Here is a 19,274-nt window from a genome sequence, read left to right on the forward strand (position 1 = left end):
GTTTTTGAAATTAAACTTATTTTGTATATAAGGGTATGGGTGTGGGTATGCCACAGAGGGCAGTGGAGATGAGAAGACCATTTCTTGAAATCAGTTCCCCTCTTCCCTCTTGCTGAAGTAAAGTCCTCTACTGTATTTTGCCACTGTATGGTGCATTTCAGGCTAGCTGGTCCAAACTTCTGCCTGTTCTCCTGTGTCTGCCTCTGATCTCTAGGTAAAGTGCTAGTATTATAGATATGGGCCAGCACATGTGGCTTTTCGTAGAGGTTCAGTTACTGAACACCATTTTTAAGGTTTGCATACCTAGTGCTTTTTACCTGAGAAGCCACCTCTCCAGCCCAATGTTTGTTTTTGTTAGGGCGAATTACTGCTGAGAATCCTGTTCTCACAAATATTCATTAAACTCACTATGTGACTTGTCATCATGGAATAAAAAGCTACCCTTAAGCCCCAGGGCCATTACGTCCAGGTCTTAAGGAAAGCAAGGAATCTATATGTACAAAAGAGACTAGGCTTTTCCTCCCCACTAATCCAGATCATACTTATTTGAAGAGGAATCAGTGGGGAAAATATACCTGGACCACCAGGGCTCCGTGGGCAATTCCCACACAATGAGGAACTACAGAGGCTGAAGAGGAGGCTGTCCACATGCTACTTGGTCTATTTAACAGGTAGCCTCAAGTGGCATGATGGTACTGCATAGAAGATGAAAGTTAATGACAACAAAACATCTTCATAAGTAAAAAGCTTAGCTTAATTCTAAGGAAAAAATTCATTTGTAAAGATAAGACATTCTTCTAAGAGGTCGAATGTGAACTGAGCAGATGGTCCTAGAAAGTCACAAAAATTACATGTATTTACATGAGAACAAACATTCCCCCAAGGCAGCATGTAACTCCTCACCATTTGCATATGGCGTGACCATCTTCTTATTGGTCATGACGCGTGCTGTAGCATTATTCACCTAAAAGTAAGGAGCAGACAAGAGGGGGCGGGGAGGGACACATTAGGGAACACAACACTGCTCATCCAGTAACACAGTACGTAATTAAAAATGTAAATGTCTGATAGCATTTAGATTATTAATACAGCATTATAAAATAGTCATAGAATTTTTATGTAAGTACTTATTAAATGAGGCTAACAAGAGTAAAATGCAGTTTCTTGGTCTCCAAAGAGAAAACTGTGGCTGTTCTACCTTTCGGCACTCCAGAGAAATGATGCACTTACAAGTTCTCTGGATGGCCTTGAGATGTCTCTGTACTGAGGACAATTTGGAAAAAAGTAAATAGGGAACAAATATATCTGCAAACGAGCTTTGAAGCTTGTTTGTAAAACAGAGGCTTTCCACCCTTCTGTCCTGATGTTCTACTTTCTTTCTTTTTTTTTTTTTTTTTAATTGTCTGGGATTACTAAATAGAGGAACTAAAGATTCCCATGTTGACAGTCTGTAGGGCCATCTTGAATTTTCTAGATCACATGGATTACTCATTTAAGACGCTCAACTGTGAAAAGTCGAGTGTTTGTTTCTCTTGTGCTGTGGTCCTCTCTACCCCCTGAACAAAGCACACAGTTTGAGGCACTCTCCATGCCAAGGTAAGCACGCCTAACGAAGATGGTCCTGCTGGAAAAGGAGGGATGCAGCCGGAGCTCCTGTCTGAAAGGTAAAGTTTCACCATACACTCAACTACAGCCGTCCTCGAGCTCAGAGCTCAGGAAATATAAATGTGTCACTAAGCCGCTCCGGCTGAGCCTGGGATTTGCTCTGTAGCCAGGCTGGCCTTAAACTTGTGATCCTCCTGCCTCAGCCTCCGGAGTGCTTAGATTATAGGCTTGTGCCACCAAGGCCATCTTACTTTGCCTTTAGGATATATACAAATAGTGCTAGATTTATTTTATGAAGACCAATTTGAGATAAAATTGGAATTTAGAAACACTGATATCTTTTATGATGTGTAGGGTGACCCCTTGCCCTCCCTATGTGAAGACAGCTTGAAACTCCATTTACTCTAGTTTGACCACCAGAAAATGGAAACATTTCACATTTACAAGGAAAGAATGGGAGACAACAAGGATGAGACTGAGAGCATGCAATTAACACACACAAAGAAACCAAAGAAACAACTTGGAAAGAAGAGGGAAAGTGAATAGCAAGGTCAGAATGGAGCAAAAGCTTGCACTAGCTGCTAGAGCAGAGAGCCACCAAGCAATTCAAAGGAAAACAGCCAGAACCAACCAGACACTACCAGTCAGCAAGAGACACCAACAGCTGCCAGACAGAGGGGGATGGGAAGGAAGAAAGGAAGGGGCAGAAATGAGAAGTCTAGGAAAGAACAGAGTGGTGGGGAAATAGGAGAGAGCGTGAGGAAGGGGTTTAGCAGGAAAGAGGTGCACAGTGGTTTGGGAAAGAGGCAAAGAAGGAGGGGTAGGAAGTGCATTAATAAAACCAGCCAGACTGGAGTTCAGTAACTCTGAGTAAGATGCGCAAGGGGAAAAAAAAAATCACCATGAAGTCAGTAACCAAACAGCTCAGACTGCTACAAGACAGGATGGTACATCCACAGTCCAGGCGACATCACCCCACAGCAGGGAAAAGAAGAGGGGCAGGAAGGGGGAGAAGCAAGTCAAACCACATCTGGTAGTGCTAATGTGAGATGGCAGATGGACTTTTTCTCTCTTAATTGTTTGGTGATTACATTTTAAAAAGCTTCTTCTCTAGCACTTTCGATTCACTTACCGCCAACGGGCACCATCGCCAGCATTGTGTATAGTTACCATGGAAAGAGTGAGTCAAGTGAAGGGCCCTAAAGGCTAAACCATCGGAAAGGGGGAAAAAAGCAAAATATGCAGACATCTTACTCGAATGGTGGCTTTTATATTTAATACTTTAAAGAACCGGTAAAGGAGAGAGGAGCCAGTTAACCTTCAATGCGTTAGTACCTCTAGTGCTGGTGAGCCCAGGGCTGACTTAGCAATCACAATATCTGTCCATCTATGCCACCAGCTGCCCTTGAACCCTCTGCTGTCAACTTTGTAATCAAGTATTACATTTTTGGTATTAAGTAAAGTTTTGAACTACCAGAGTTCTGGATTCTGTCCTCCCCCCAAACCTCCATCATCATCTATCCACACTTATCAAACGCACATGGAGGGGAACTGGCCTCCAAGACACAATGTTACAAGCTAGGTAGTTTTCAGACATTTTTGAAGTTAGTTTTGCTTAGGCCTCATAATAGGAATTCAGAGTCTTGCAGAAACAGAAGCAAAGGAAAAAAAAAAATCAAGAGAGCAGAGGATAAACATTTTGGAAGAGGAAAAAAAAGTAAATGAGAGCACAGGTAAGCACACATTCCCCACCCCCAACTGCACCTCAGACAACCAGGGGTGGGAGAGAAGCAGACAGGGTGTTACGTTTACACAGTGGTGCCAGGAGGTGAAGACAGACAGACAGGTGTGCACACATGGACAGGACAGGGTTCCAAATGTGAAATAAGTGAGGCAGGACACAAAGAGAAAGGAAATATAACCGAGAATTGAATTATTGAAGACATGCACCTCGATTTTACGGCCCTCTACCACGGTGCCGTGCAATTTCTCCCTGGCCCTGTCTGCATCAGCACTATTCTCGAAAGTTACGAACCCGAATCCCTGCATGCAGCGGGAGAAGGGAAAACATGCACATCGTTATATTGAATACTCATCTCCTGGTAAACAGAAAACATCACAGTATGAAGTGACGTCAGCACAACTGACACCAGCAATTTCTTCCAAAGGCACATTTTTGATCCATGCATATTTTGTAAAAGGAAATTTAAACCCAATAAAAGGATAAAGAACTGTAATAATAGTAAAAGTAACTTAATTAACAACAATAACAATAAAATGTAAAGTACATGAGGCCAGACCAAGATTAAGGTAGGAAGTTACTCAGGTCAAACTATTCAACCAAAAATCTGAACATAAGAAACCAAACCATAAACTATTCTTCTTCTGTGTGCATGCATGCACCAGTGCATGTGGCCAGCGGAGATAAATGCAGTGTCTTCCCCAATTGCTTTCCACCTTAGTTTATTTATTCCTTCAACATTTATTTATTTAGTGTGTATGTGTATGGGCATGCGTGTACCATGGCATACAAGAGGAGGTCAGAGGATAACTTTCAGGAGTTGGTTCTCTCCTTCCAGCTAGTGGCTCCCAGGGATAGAACTTGGGTCATACATATGGTTTTTAAAAATATTTGTGTGTCTATGAGCTATGTGTGTGCCAGTGTGCGCATGGAGGTCAGAGGACAACTTGAGTGAGCTGGTTCTCCTTCCATTATGGGTTCTGGGAATCAAACTCATGCTATCAGGCTTGGCAGCAGGTATCTTTCATCTGCTGAGCCATCTCAATATGCCTGGCTTTTTTTTTCCCCTCCCCTGAGTACTGAGGAACAAACTCAGGTCCTCATGCTTGCAAGAAAGGTACTTTACCAACTGAGCCATCTTTCCAGACCCTATGGCTTTTCTCTCACATTTAAGGTTAATGCTCCACGGTAAGATTTAAGGCGTTATTTCAGTCCCACTGAGGACAGCAGTGAGGTCTAGTTCTGTAGGCAACACTGTGGAAGCAAGGGAGACTATCACTGGATAACGAACAACTAGGATGTTCCTTCAATGACAATTTTAACTCAGACTGGAACTTTATAGAAAATATATGTACAAGTAAATTTTGGAAAACTGACAACCTAAACTGCCTATATCATTAATCTGTTGATGTCTATCTCTGCTGTTAAAGGTAAACTAGTGATTTTCCACATGAGGAAAAGAAGGAATAGTCAACAAGTATCAGGAGTGAGGAATGTTAGGAATGGTGGTTGTCCCCTATTCGATAGGAAAAAAAATGCCTTGATGTAACGATGTGGCTGCCATGGGAGTTACGATGTGCCCCTGTAGTGGAAGCAAAGATAGAACACACAAATCAGGAGGCCAGGAGTTAGTTAACCCACTCCTCTGTTCACGTGTCCCCACTACTTGCAAGGGAAGATCACTACATGCTTACAGACTACTTTATCAAGTGCCCACCAACTTGACTCCAGATGCACTGGCGCTGCCTACCCTCCACAGCTCTGACTTTTTACTTCCCCAGCAGTTAACACCTGCAAAGGGAGTCACTCACTCCTGTGTAAGCATGAGCATGCCTCCATACATAAACCCTATCTTAGGCAGAGCTTACAAAAGCAAGGATGTGATCCCTCAGCAGTGGTAACATGGTAGGTGGTGTCTGGGAAGTCCAATGGATTCTTTCCACCCACAACTTGCACACCACTACAAATATTACAGGAGGGCACATAGACAGAAAGCAAATGATTGTTTATTGTGGTGGATATTAGGGGTAATTGTTTTTAGCACCCCCCCCCCCAAATGTAGAAATTTGTTGAAAATAACAAAGGAAAGCATTTTCAGATACATATTTTAATGTTAACCTATTGTAGGCATTTTGGAAACCTCAAGGTACAGAGGGTAAGTTACTAAGGATGTCAGTGTCTTTCTTTTCTCTGAAGATGAACAGATCCTGAAGACAAGAAGCCAATTTTTTCACCTGAGAATTCACCAACCAGCAGGCAAGGTAAACCAGTTTTTAAGAAAGGTTATGTATAGTGATGAGTTTTTGAAGATTTATTTTACTTTTAATTGCCTGTGTGTCTGTGTGCACATTAGGTGGAGGTGTCTGAGGAGGCCAGAGGAATCAGGTCCTCCTGGAGCTGGGCAGAGGGTATGAGCTGTTTGACTCAAGTTCTGGGAACCAAACTCAGGGTTCTATGCAAACAAGACACACTTGTAGCCTACTGGCCCATCTTTTCAGCTCTACGTTACAAGTTTTTATATCAACCTGAGAAGATTGATTGCATTCCAACTGATTCTCAGAGCCATAATTCTTATGTCTTTGATTAAGCTAATAAATTATAAACTGGCTCTGGCTGTTTATGTGGAAACACAGACTTGGTTTTAACACTGTGACTGCCTATGTGTACTTGTGCACCAATATCCAAACTGTACATGGCTGTACTAGGACAGCCATGGGAACAGGGCAGCGAGGTCAGATCTGGCAGATTCATTCTAAAGGTAAAGAATGTTTTAAAACAAATGGCAACACCTTGCGTTATACAGTGAGTGGTAAGGATGTCAGAACTTAAGCTTTGTGGACTGCCTGTGGACTCTACTGACTAAGTTACATTGCTCTGCAAAGCCCTCATTTCTTTTCTAAACCCAACCATGAAATGTCTCTGCCATCTTCTCTTTGGGGACGTGTGAATGAGACATAAGCAACACAGTAACTATGTCAGAAGAGGGAGCATCACAAGCACTGACAACTGATGGTCTGCAAATGACGAAGTTTAACAGGACTATCCATGTTAGGTATCCATGTTAGGTTTCCTCAGTAATGACTATTTGGGGGAAAACTGCATTTTCAAATGTCTATATTAAAGTGCTTCATATTCTAAGAAGATCAAATGTCAAAGGAAATACTAATCAAACTAAAACTAAAGCAGGCCTCCCTGGTGAGAGAGGAGGAAGGCCCACTGGATGGCTAGGATTCTCTGATATGAAGCAGAGGTAAGATTTCATTCTTTCCTTTGAAGATAAACAGATCCTGTATAGGCAGAATAATGTTCCCCACCCCTAAATCCTGCAAGTCTTAATCCCTGAAGCCACAGAATATGTTACCTTGTAAGGCCAAAGGGATTTTATAGATGTGATTAGATTAAATGATTTCAAGGTAGGGAGATTACCCTGACAATCTGGGTGGGCTCAATGTAACCCCCATGGTATTTATAAAGCAAAGGAACACAAAAGGGCCAGACTGCAGAATCCAATGATGGCAGCCTAGAGAAGGCCTGGCTGCTCATGTGGTCTTGGGGATGGGGCCACAGCCCAGTAGCAGCGGACATCCTCTAGAGGCCAAAAGGCAGGAGCTTCCCAAAACAACACAGCTAACTTTCTGTGCAGCCCTGTAAGACTGCCTTTAGACGTCTGACCTCCGGTACTGTAAGATAGTAACTGTATAGCTCTTAACCATCGGACTTGTGGTCACCTGTTCAGAAACACAGGAAAACACAACAAATCAAAGCATGCTCCCTAGGAATTAAGTCTATTGTTAGAAGGTACCAAGCTTTTTGTGAAAACTTTAAAAAGGCATTTTTTTCATTAACCTAAACCCCATGCTTCCTTACCTAACACACTCATATTCCAGTGTCAATACTATAAAGCTGGCAACTGGAAAAGGCACAGGGACTATATACTAAGCGCAGCCACAGCTTCTCCGGTTAAGGGTCACCCGCAGGAAAACCTGCTCCAGGAAACCAGGTTTTAATGCACCTCTATCTTCAAAACTGAACTGAAAGTAAGTTAGTTCAAGTCTCTAGTTCCTTTTTTTATTCTTTTGGATTTTTGAGCCTGGCTTTGCCTCTTGAGTGCTGGGATTAAAGGCACGTGCCACCACCACCCCATCAAATCTCCAGTTTTAAAGGGGAAAATAAAACCATACCTGAATTCAATACATTTTACTTAAGCAGTGAAATATGACCATATAAATTATGCTGAAATATAAAACTCAACCTAGTATAATATGTAATACTACATATGTGATATAATTTGCAATAAAGGTAATCACTCATTCTTTTTTTGGGGGGAGGGAGACAGGGTCTTACTATATAGTCCTGCTATTCAACAACTCTCTATGCAAACCAGGCTGGCCTTGAACTCAGAGATCTGCCTGTCTCTTCTTGCCTTCCGGAGTACTGGGGATTAAAAGTGTGTGCCATTATGCCCAATTTACTGTTTCTTCCCCCCTTCCTCCCAAAAAAACAGTTTCTCTGTGTAGCCCTGGCTGTGCTAGAACTCACTTTGTAGACCAGGCTGGCCTCAGACTCACAGAGATCCTCCTGCCTCTGCCTCCTGAGTGCTGGGATTAAAGATGTACCACCACTGCCTGGTTTACTCTTAAATTCTTGACAAGAGGAAATAGTTCAAGTATATAAGGCAATGATTTTTATTTAGTTCCCACTAATGAAAACAGATATTAAAAAGTAAACCTGTTTTTCATTAAAAAAAAAAAAAAAGCCACATTTGCTTATACCAGCACCATCCAACAGAAAGCAGCACATGTGCCACATACATTTTAAATTCCTGATAGTCACATTAAAGTAACAGAGAGATGAAATTAATTTTAACAACATATTCAACCCAGCGTAACCACATACTATCATTTCAATATGATAGCAACATAACAATCCTACTAGGTGCCTAGTGTTCTTTCTGTGCTAAGCCCTACAGTCTGATGTGTGCACTCATGGTGCGAATCTCAGACTTCTTCACATTTCAAAGGCTCACAGTGGTTGCCACAGTGGACAACACAGGTCTAAACACACTTGTTTTAGGGCTCTCTGTCCTCCAATGTTAATGAAACATTCTAATGTTGCAGCTGCACTTTCCTAACTGTCTTAGCTGTACTTAAGAAACAGAGTGCCGTGTTAGGTACATGGCCATGTTCCAACTTCTGTGTGTTCATACCTGCCTTGACACCCATTTATCATCAATGGCACACAGGAGCCAAGTAACTGACACCATTTTGGTCTGGCCTCAGGCTGTAATAAGTAACAAGCAATAAGATGAACAGTGTAAAAACATTCTTTTTAAAATTTTGTATAATTTTTGAATTTTTCCATCTCAGAAGAATGAGAAAGAAAATTTACCATGTAACTTTTAAGGGTGACTCAAAAGCAGATGGATCTCCTGGGTATGGCCAGAACACAGAAATTAAAAAAATAAATAAATAAATGGGGGGGGGGGAGGGAAGGAGGAGAAGAAAGAAAAAAACAAACAAACAAACAAAAAAACAACCCAGAAAGTGGTAACAAAAGAAAATAAACAAAGCCTTCTGGACATATTTATTGTTAATTCAGTTTTAAGTATAATGGAAAATATTTCATACCATCATTATCTATAAATTTCACCAAAAATCACAAAGGCTCACTTAGTGTGACTTAAAGAAAATCTTTTAACCGTATTTGGAAACAATAATTTCTCTTCATGTGAAATCACAGCCACGGGAATGGTCAAGAAACCAGAGCACAGTTCTCGTGTGTGTGAGGACAAGAAGACTCCTTGCACCTCCTGCACTCAGCCTAAACAGAAATCCACCGGAAGCCAAGCCTGTCCTGAGGAATCCATCTGAGGGAAGGAATCTGACCATGGCTGGCACGAATCAGTAAGTGTGGTAATTATCACAACCATGACAACCTGCTATGGAGCTGGGTGATGGTGAACAGGAGGGTAGTGGAGAATTTAACAATGGGAGGAGGAGTATAGGAAAAAGCTTTCAGGCTTTGGAACCTACGAGCAAGAACTAGCAGCTCAAGTATCCTGGGGCTAAATGGCAGCCATGACTCAGAGTTCTGCTGAAGAGTCCACACGAGGCACCAGTGTGGAAGTAAAAACCACTCACAGGTGGACAGGCGGCTATGTTTTTTTACTTCCTACTTTTCATTAAGGGCCTGTTATGGAAATCAGGACATTTTGAGGAAGAAAGTGCCACTATGAATAACTGTAAGACAGCAGGAACAGAATGACAAGTCTATCTAGGTTACCTCATGATATGTTAACACTCTGCTGCTACTAGTGAAGTATGAGAATCAGGAGAGCTATATGTAACTCACACTCACTTTCTAGATCCTTCGAGGAAAAGAGGTCCTTTCCGGGTCAGGAGTGTTAATTACGTCTCACCACACATTTGAATTATACATTTTAAAAGGCAGAGCTTTCATACTTTCATATTTGTTTCAGCTGATTGCTTTCACAGAGCAAAAAATGAATCGACAACAAACTCTCGAGAAGTCACTTAAGAAATCCTGTGATGATGGCCTATGTACCCTACTAGGAGTCAGCTATAGTCAAAGCAAAAAGGAACTAGGCAAACAGGGGCATCCCTGCTGGGCCGAGCACAGCAGACTCCACAGGAGGAGCTGCAGAAGGCCGACCAGAATGGGGGAGCACACTGACCGCCTTCCAAATGGACTCACTATAAAGAAGACAGTTTGGGATGCAGCTCATTGGCTGAGTGCTTGCCTAGCAGACACAAGGTGCTGGGCTCCAGAGCCAGCACAGAGCAGGGGAGGGTGTTTTGTTTTGTTTTGGGTTTTGCTCTAGAATAATTTGGTTAAACATTAAATTGCATGTCAGTATCACTTATCACAGACTTATTTATGACTAGTTTATTACTACTTAAAACTTTTAATAAAGCTCATTTCTGATTAGAAAAGTACTCTGTTTAAAAGCCTGCGCAGGCTTCTGGTAAAACTATAGTACCACAATAAAGTCTTTCTGAAATTTTTTAGTCAATTCTAAATATACAAAAGAAATGAGAAGCCAGGCAGCGGTAGCACACGCCTTTAATCTCAGCACTTGGGGGGCAGAGCAGGCAGATCTCTGTGAGTTCAAGGCCAGCCTGGGCTAGAGAGAGAGAGAGAGAGAGAGAGAGAGAGAGAGAGAGAGAGAGAGAGAGAGAGAGAGAGAGAGAGATGTGTGTGTGTGTGTGTGTGTGTGTGTGTGTGTGTTTTCCAGGACAGCCAGGGCCACATAGTGAAACCCTGTCTCAAAACAAAAACAATGAACCAAGAAAGAAAAAAGAAAAGAAATGAGAAGCCATATTCCCAAAAGACGAGTGCTTATTCCTTCTCTCAGATGGATCCCAAAGGAGACATTACTGATCTGACTCCACAATCACTTTTTCAGCAGATTTGGATTGGGGTTCCAGAGCTGTCTACTGTGGGAAAGGCCTCACAGCAGTCAGGAAGGCAAAGGTCCTATCCAGGGTTTTCTCAACCCTTAATGAGGGTCCAGGGTGATTCTATGCTTTGCTCTGGATACACTTAACAATTAGCAGTGTTTATACTATCACAGCCCAAAGAACGTAGGGGCAGTGAGGACATTGCCTGGAGCTACAGAAGCAACACAAACTTCCAGGGTCCCCAAAGGGAAAAAGGCAGGCAGGTGCCATTATTTTAAAATGAAATCACATGGGAGAGGTAACTGCTCATGGTGAAATTAAATATTGGTAGTAGGTGAATCCTGAAGTCAGCGAAAGCCTTTAGAAAGCTCAGTTCCCTTCTTACAAGAGTTCAGTCATTCTTTTCTGTAAGGAGCAAGTGCTTAGCACCTGGGGCAATTACACTGGCCTTGTGGCTGGTACAGCTTAGCTAAGGTTATTTGAAGTACACATAACTTAAAACCAAAAAAATGTTTCAGTTAACTACTTTAGATAAACAGTGTGGTCAATGATCTTCATTTACTGATTTTCATTTTCATCTTCATTCATATGCTTCCACCTTGAAGCCATGGTTATTCGTACTTTGAAGCTAAATGCTTAATAAAAATAAATGTAAGGAAGTACAAGCATCAGTAGTCTTAAGGGTAGTTAAGAGATTCACTTAAAGATACTTACCAGGTTAAGTGCTGGAGGAAGGTCTGTATAGACATGTTAATCTTTTTTTTTTTTTTTTTTTTTTTGGTTTAAAATGAAAGCTGGAAACTTCAAGTATAATTACCTCTTTAACAATGAATAAATACCAGTTATTGGTATACTCTATAAGGGATGCAAGAATACTGAGGCATCAGAACAGTGTGCGTGTGTGCATCCATGCAGGTGGGCGGGAGGTGAGGGCTAGCAACTACTAAAGCACAGGAATCTGCAGTGGACTGAAGAAAGGTAAATGTTAACTCATTTACTGCATTCCGTTTTTCCTTAAATTATATTCTTAGGGCTTTAATGACAGCCAAGACCTATTTTGAAAGCAGCAGATATGACCAAATAAATAATTTAAACTGAAATGTCAGCCCCTGCACACACATTAGAGACTACATCCACCAGCTTGCTGCTCTCATTCTTCATATGAAACCTGTTGTGAGCCTAGAGTAGCTGCATCCTGAGGCTCACTCATGAGAATGAGAACACTTCACTACTCACTGAGTGGAGGCTTGTCAGAATTTACTCCAAAGAGAACAAGTGACCTGGGGAACTGAAAGAAGAGTCCTCACCAAGGTCTTCTAACTAAGCATGCTACATTGGCATTTCACGAACGAACTCGTTCCAAGAGAATTTGGACTTCCACATCCTCCTGGTGCCTCTCTCTGCCTTTAAGGCAGCACAGGCTGGCTGAGGAACCTTGCCTCTGCCCTTGGAATTGCCACACTCCCTCTCTAGCTTCGCTGGATTCCTAGTTCCCTCCAGATGTCAGCAGCCTCTTTCTGGAGACTCTGGCCCAGGGAAGACACTGGGCAGAGTTCTGTGCAGCAGGGACCCACTTTTGCTCTCTGAATGCTCACTGTGCCAATGAACCAAGTCAGAGGAAGCTGAGCATCAGATACTGACACAGGGCTTACCTTGGAGCCACGCTCATTAAAGATTATTTCCACATCTAGGATTTTGCCAAACTGCTGCAGAGACAAAAACAAAAGCATTTACTTAAGGTCGGCCTGGGTCTAGACACTAGCCTTCCCTCTGAAGGAGTCAGCTTTTCTTCTTTGAACTGGTGTTCACTTAAGCTGCATGTTCCCGAGGGTCAGCAAATCTGACATGAAGGGTCAGTGGTTCCTGCATTCACTCAGGAGCATCCCCGTCCGTGTGTGGAGTCACCAACTGAACACTTCGAAGAGCTGCCCTACTGCAACCATGTGGCCAAGGCCTGGGTCTTTTTCTAACTACTGCCTTCATTTTTTTTAATGTCTCAATTTAAAAAGTTAAATCTCAAGCACAATCAATACACTGTTGAGGGCAGACTGCTCCCACCCCACCTCCCTTAAAAATGTTACAAAAATGAGATAATATAAGCAAAAAGGAAAAGAAAACAAGAGATTAACCACAGGCCTTCCGTTTTAGACCTCACGGCCTTCTGTGCTTTTCCTCAGGTGTACAGACACGATACCAGATGAACGCCACATACTGCTTTCGTCTTTTGAAACTGTCACCAATGACCAACCCCAATACATATGTATTTGCTACAATCTCTGTAGGTAACATAATGTTCTGTCATATTTAAAACATTGTTGACATAAAGGATGATTCCATTTATTTGCCACTTTAATAGTTTTGAAACAAAATATCAGGAATATTTTAAAGTAACAATTCGTTCAATAATTATTTAAATACCATCTCAGAGCTACACTATACAGAGCCACAAAGCTCTATCTTACGTAGCGAAGCCCCCCACACCTATCTAGGGTTTACACCTGGTCACTTGAGAGGTGCTAAGGGGACAACCTGCTAAACCACACCTGAATGAGAGGAGGCCACATGGCCTCCCAGGCACTTGACTTGTCCCCACTATCTGCTTCGAACTAGCTGGGGTTGGGGAAAAAGCCCTTAAAACATCTCTTTTTATATAAAAGTTTTGTTATTTGTGTTTGTGTGTGCACATGCACACACATATCTGTGTGGGTGTCCATGAGGGCCAGAAGACAGTGCTGGAACTCCTGGGCCTGGAGTCATAGGTGGTTGTGACCCACCCTGTGGAGCTGGGAACTGCACTCTGGACCTCTGCAGCAGCAGCAAGCGCTCTAACAGTGGGCCATTTCCCAAGCCCATTCATAACAACTTTTGGGAGCAAGGTCCGCCCTCTTTTTATGGTCAAGAAGAATGGAGCTGAAGTAGCTGTGGCGGAAGTTCACAGGCTAACTGAACGGCATGGAATCCCTGCTCTTTCTCAGTGTTATTGTTCTAACGACAGGCATCAACCACATGGAAGAAAAGAGACGCCTAGATGTCCTTTGTAAAGAAAAATATTTTTTTTTCCTACTTTATGCTTTAGGATAAGGTATGAAGCATTTTGAGAAATCACTAAAGGATTTCTTGCAAGGCCACCATCCTTCTGACACAAGAGAAATCACCAATGGCAGATGCCAAAGCCTGCCGTTCTCAGCATTCAAGATCAAGGCTCTACATTGACTCTGATGGTCATCCTCTTAGGACGCACCTTCTTCCATGTGAACTAAGTCTTGTAACTGTCCTTCCTCTTTTCCATGGCTCTCTTTCCTCTAAAGATGGGAAACAGCTGTCACCATGACATGTGCCAAAGCTCTTTAAGTACTTCAAGAATGCCATTACACCTCAACTCCGACATTTTCTTTGGTGGCAAAAATACATTCAGGTAGTTAGCTGTGACAGAACTTGGCTCCCATGCCTTGTCACCATGAAGTGGCACAGCCAAGCCATAGTAGGGCATCTGTTCTGACAAAGTCAGATGTCCTTAGGAAATGTTTAGGGAACTATTGACTATTTTCTGTCCTAGTTAACAGCAGCCAAAATAAAACAGACAGCAATACACAGGCTCAGAAAGCATTAGCAGCCACTCACCTTAAACTCGACTTTGTACTATTACTCTTCCGTTTTTGTGATGGTGACTTGGGGAAGAAGTGAACAGTTGAAGGAACTCATCAGAGGGAGGAAAATAGCGTCCCCTGTTTTAGGTGCTGGCCCTGACACTACTGAGTATAGAAGGGACCGAAAACAAAGCCCTGGAAATACTGATAGTACTTCATTTACTTCTAACACTCAAGTTAGAGATCACTATTCCATTTTTAGATACAAACTTCAGGGTCAAAAGAGAGATTACATGAATTTCCCAAGGTCCTAAGTAACTAGAATTTTATCCTGGGCTCTTTAAAATGCCATTTCATACTTGCTCTGTTTAGATGAGCCACCAGTAAACCTGTATCACCTACACTGCAGATGTTCTGGGTCAGTGCAGAGATAGAGACCAGAACTAATGCATCCCGAACCAGGGAATGAAGAGGCAGAGAAGGGCAGAAGCAGTAATGTGTCAGGAAAATGAACATGTTGCTACACCAAGCACTACATAGACTCTCTTGAGGACCTTTTGGAGTGCATAGGTCCAAACTGCAGCCTAAGTGAACACCATCACACCTGGGTATGCAGCATTTTTAGGCTCCTCAGAGGATTCTAATGCACCCACAGCTTTAGGAATTGTACCACAAAGGATTGTGGATGTTTGCTCTTTTAGTGAAACCAAGAACATTACTGACATGTTCATGAAGGTTGGCATGTGAGAAGGGTGGCTATCTCAGTGGTCTGGGCACTGAATGTCTCATCCTAGCTAACAGCTGCATGCAGCTTCTGTGTCTGTGTGACAACCTTAACACTAATGTCTAGGGCAGGAAAAGTGACAGGAAAAGGTGTCTATACAACAGTGATCTATTAAGGCTCTTTCTTAACTTCCTTATAGTTTTACCCTAAAGTCCTAATGACTAATAACATCTCTGGTGGATTAAAGTGTTTTGATTAAATCCATAAAAAGGTATTAGAGACTTACCCCAAACATCTGTCGGAGGTCAGGGTCCCGGAAGCGGAAGGGAATATTAGAGACATGTAGTCGCTTGGGGGTGGATTTACTCTCTGAATTTTCACTACTTTGTGTCTGTGACTGTTGTCCGTCTGTCTGCGCTCCACCTTCTGTCTGCTAAAGAAATAAGTAAATGCAATGAACATCACAGAACCAGTAATTATTTCCTAAGAATGATGTGAAATGAAGTCCAGCAGTGGAAAACAGACTTGTTACTGTCCTTTTAAAGAAGAAAAAGCCCAAGGTGTCATTGACACTTAAAATGCTTCTAGTCTACAAACAAAATTTGGGTCTTTTGATTATTTTTAGTCCATTAGCAAAATGGGAGCACAGGCACAGAACCCTCTGTGGTTTGCTGAAGCCCACATGGAGATGTAAAAATAGCCCTTCTTTTCTCAGGCCCCTAGTAGAGCCTTCTATTTTAGAGATCTCTGTTTTCCAAACAAAGCATCCCTTGTGCTTGGTTGTAGAGGTCAATGCCTCTTTAGTGCCATCGTCTCAGACTCTCAAGGAAACCAATAGGGCAGTACTTTAACATTCTATTCTTCTTATTGCTTTCAGAGTTCGCAATGCTGTTACTTATGAAGGCAGAAAAATCTAGTGACAACAGTCAATTTGTTTAAAAATTGAGGCAGCTTCTTGTCTTGAATTCATCTTTATTTTCACCCCTCCCTGATTCAATTCCAAGTGACTCTGGTATTAGGGGACCCTTATCTGTGCCATAAATGCAGGTTACGTTTCCAGTCCAAGGCTTTATGGGGCCCTAGCTAACAGATAATGCAATGGTCTTTCTGTGTCCATGGTGACAGAGTATGAGCATCCTTTTCTTTGAAATCTTGTGTCTTATGAGTGTATGCACAGGCTGGGGTGTGGAGTGCTATGGAAGCCAGGCCAAGGATGCTGGATCCCCTGGAGGTGGAGTTACAGACTGCTATAAGCCACTGTATGGGTGCTAGGAATGGAAATAGAGTCATCTGCAAGAGCAGCCAGTGCTCTTGTTATTTTTATTCTTTATTTTTTTTCGAGACAGGGTTTCTCTGTGTAGCTTTGCGCCTTTCATGGAACTCACTTGGTAGACCAGGCTGGCCTCAAACTCACAGAGATCTGCCTGGCTTTGCCTCCCAAGTGCTGGTATTAAAGGTGTGCACCACCACCACCTGCAGCCAGTGCTCTTAACCACACAGAACAGGCTCTCAGGTACTGTTTCTTTATAGCTAGACTCTGGAGGCAGGCATTACTATTAGCATGACAAAGGCAGAGACTGAAGCAGCCAGAGGTCAGCAGATGGTTGAGAACCTTGATAGAACAGTTCATTATCAAAAGCAGAGAGGGCAGGAATTCAAGCAGGACAGGATCCTGGAGGCAGGAATTGATGCAGAGACCATGGAGGGGGTGTTGCTTACAGACTTGCTCCCCATGACTTTCTCAGCCTGATTCCTTATAGAACCCAGAACCCAGACCGCCTCGACCAGCAAGGAAGATGCAACACCAACCTCTTCTTTCTGAAGTTTATCCAGGAACCTTGAACAATCTTCTGACCCCGCCCCCCCCCGGGGGGGGGGGGAGCCCTCCCTCAGCCCTAAACCGCCACGTGGGCATGGGCATCGCGGACAGCTCCAGGTATACGGAAGCAAGCCAGATCCTAAAGCCAAGCCGAATATGGAGTTGTTTACTACCTAGAGCGCTCACCATCAGGAAGGTGGAAGGCAGAAGCCAGCGCCATCTCTAGGGTGCAGCATGCAGCTCTCTACAACCCAGGACCATAAGCCCTCTCACTAAAGGGAGAGGGACCACAATGGGCTGGGCACTACCACATCAGTAGAGAATTAAGAAAACACTCTACAGGCCTGCGAACAGCCTGATCTTATGGAGGCCTTTTCTTATCTGAGGTTCTCTTCTCATGTTCACACTAATACACTGCTCTCAGAACACCACGCTGTAACCCTAGCATGGGCCACCTTTCACCATCAATAAAAAAGGTTTCAACGTACATGTACATTCTTATCTTTACTCTTTAACATTTTTTTTTTTTTTTTTTTTAGAGATCTAGTTGTGCAATCAAGGCTGGTCTCAAACTTGATTCTCCTGCACATGTCTCTTGGGGTCTGAGATTATAAGGACTGCAATACACGCCTGGTCCCTTTCAACTTTACATTACAGAGCACAGAGGATCTCTTATCCTGTGGATTTTTATTCATTATTATTTACCATTATGAGAAATATTTTAAAACAGGCAGATTACATAGAAGTCACACGACTACTGTCTGTTAAAGTAACATTTTTGTGAATATTTAACTATTTTCCAAAACAAAACTCAGTTAACTATTCATGATCTCTATAACACATGCATTCATTCTGTTGTAGTGCACTGTTCTGACCCATAGAGACTGCTAGGAGAGGGAGAAGTACTTGACAGTCCTCTCAGTAAACTGAGGATTATCTTCTTGGATAAAATACCCTAAGTCGACAAGCTGTGGTTTCTCCCCCCCCCCTTTTTTTAAAGATTTATTTATTTATTATGTATATACAGTATTCTGTCTGCATGTGTCCCTGCAGGCCAGAAGAGGGCGCCAGATCTCATTCCAGATGGTTGTGAGCCACCATGTGGTTGCTGGGAATTGAACTCAGGACCTCTGGAAGAACAGTCAGTGCTCTTCACCTCTGAGCCATCTCTCTAGCCCTCCTTTTTGTTTTTTGTTTTTTGTTTTTTGAGACAGGGTTTCTCTGTTTCTTTGGAGCCTGTCCTGGAACTCCCTCTGTAGACCAGGCTGGCCTCAAACTCACAAAGATCCACCTGCCTCTGCCTCCTGAGTGCTGGGATTACAGGCATGCGCCACCACTGCCCGGCCAAGCTGTGGTTTCTTGCTGGTGATGGGCCCCAGGGCCAGACATACACTACTAGGCTAACACTAGACCACTGAGCTTCACCCTCCACCCAATAAGCAGCAGTTTCTAGAAAGCTAAGGGCAATGTCAATAAACTCCTCATGCTATTCGTTAAGCTACTGCTTACTGGACAACCAAGTGATTTGTGTGGCTAGTTCACCCATGCATCATTTTGTAACATTATTTGTAAATGGTGAAAAATGTTGGTTTGCTGATGACGAGGCAGTTATTATTATTTATTTGATTAACCTTAATTAATTAAGGTTTTTTGAGACAGGGTGTCTCTGTGTAGCCCTGGCTATCCTAGAACTCACTCAGTAGACCAGGTTGGCTTGGAATTCACAGAGATCTGCCTGCCTCTGCCTCCTGAGTCCTGGGATTAAAGGTGTGCACCACCACTGTATATTTTACTGTATTAACACTTGAGTGCCCCCTTCCCACCATAATTGCTAATCACCACTGATCCCACTGGAAAACTCTTCTAAGTACATCCCCAAATCCCTAATGACAGGCACGTAAAGTGTTGGGCAATTTCATTGCTGTGTACACATCACAGCATATGCTTACTCAAAGCTAGATGTAACAGCCTACTGTATGCTTAGGCTAAAGAGCAGTGGTTTTCAACCTTCCTAATGCTTCAAGCCTTTAATACAGTTCCTCAAGTTGTGGTGACCCCAACTATAAAATTATTTTTGTTGCTACTTCATACTGTAATTTTGCTACTGTTATGAATCATGAATCATAATCCTGATATGCAGGATATCTGATATTCGACCCCTGTGAAGGGGTTGTTCAACTCCTAAAGGGGTTTCAACCACTGCTATAAAGTATAGTTGATTACTGCCAGTCTACAAATTTGCATGGTATGTTACTATACTGAACATTTTGGGAAGTTCTTAACATAATCTATTTACACAGGTCTACATAGAGAAAAGGTACAGTATAAATATAGTATAAACACTGAAAATGAGGTGGGGAAATGGATCCGTTGAGTA

The 19,274-nt window shown here is 42.6% G+C and overlaps 1 protein-coding gene across 21 annotated transcripts in view; it reads right to left on the reverse strand.

The window, feature by feature from the left end:
- Rbfox2 (RNA binding fox-1 homolog 2) overlaps positions 1–19,274 on the reverse strand; it is a 241,269-nt gene that overhangs the window by 18,775 nt on the left and 203,220 nt on the right. For 14 of the 21 annotated variants that reach the window (XM_036208104.1, XM_036208116.1, XM_036208101.1 and 11 more), the window contains 4 exons: positions 15,365–15,511; positions 12,420–12,473; positions 3,556–3,648; positions 904–964 (listed from right to left, as the gene is read on the reverse strand). In XM_036208104.1, the coding sequence (XP_036063997.1) occupies positions 904–964; positions 3,556–3,648; positions 12,420–12,473; positions 15,365–15,511 (355 nt within the window). The remainder of the gene's footprint in view (positions 1–903; positions 965–3,555; positions 3,649–12,419; positions 12,474–15,364; positions 15,512–19,274) is intronic. The other 7 variants (XM_036208102.1, XM_036208098.1, XM_036208117.1 and 4 more) reach the window with 3 other exon arrangements.

Source organism: Onychomys torridus, chromosome 16 (genome assembly GCF_903995425.1).
Source record: "Onychomys torridus chromosome 16, mOncTor1.1, whole genome shotgun sequence".
NCBI lineage: Eukaryota > Metazoa > Chordata > Mammalia > Rodentia > Cricetidae > Onychomys > Onychomys torridus.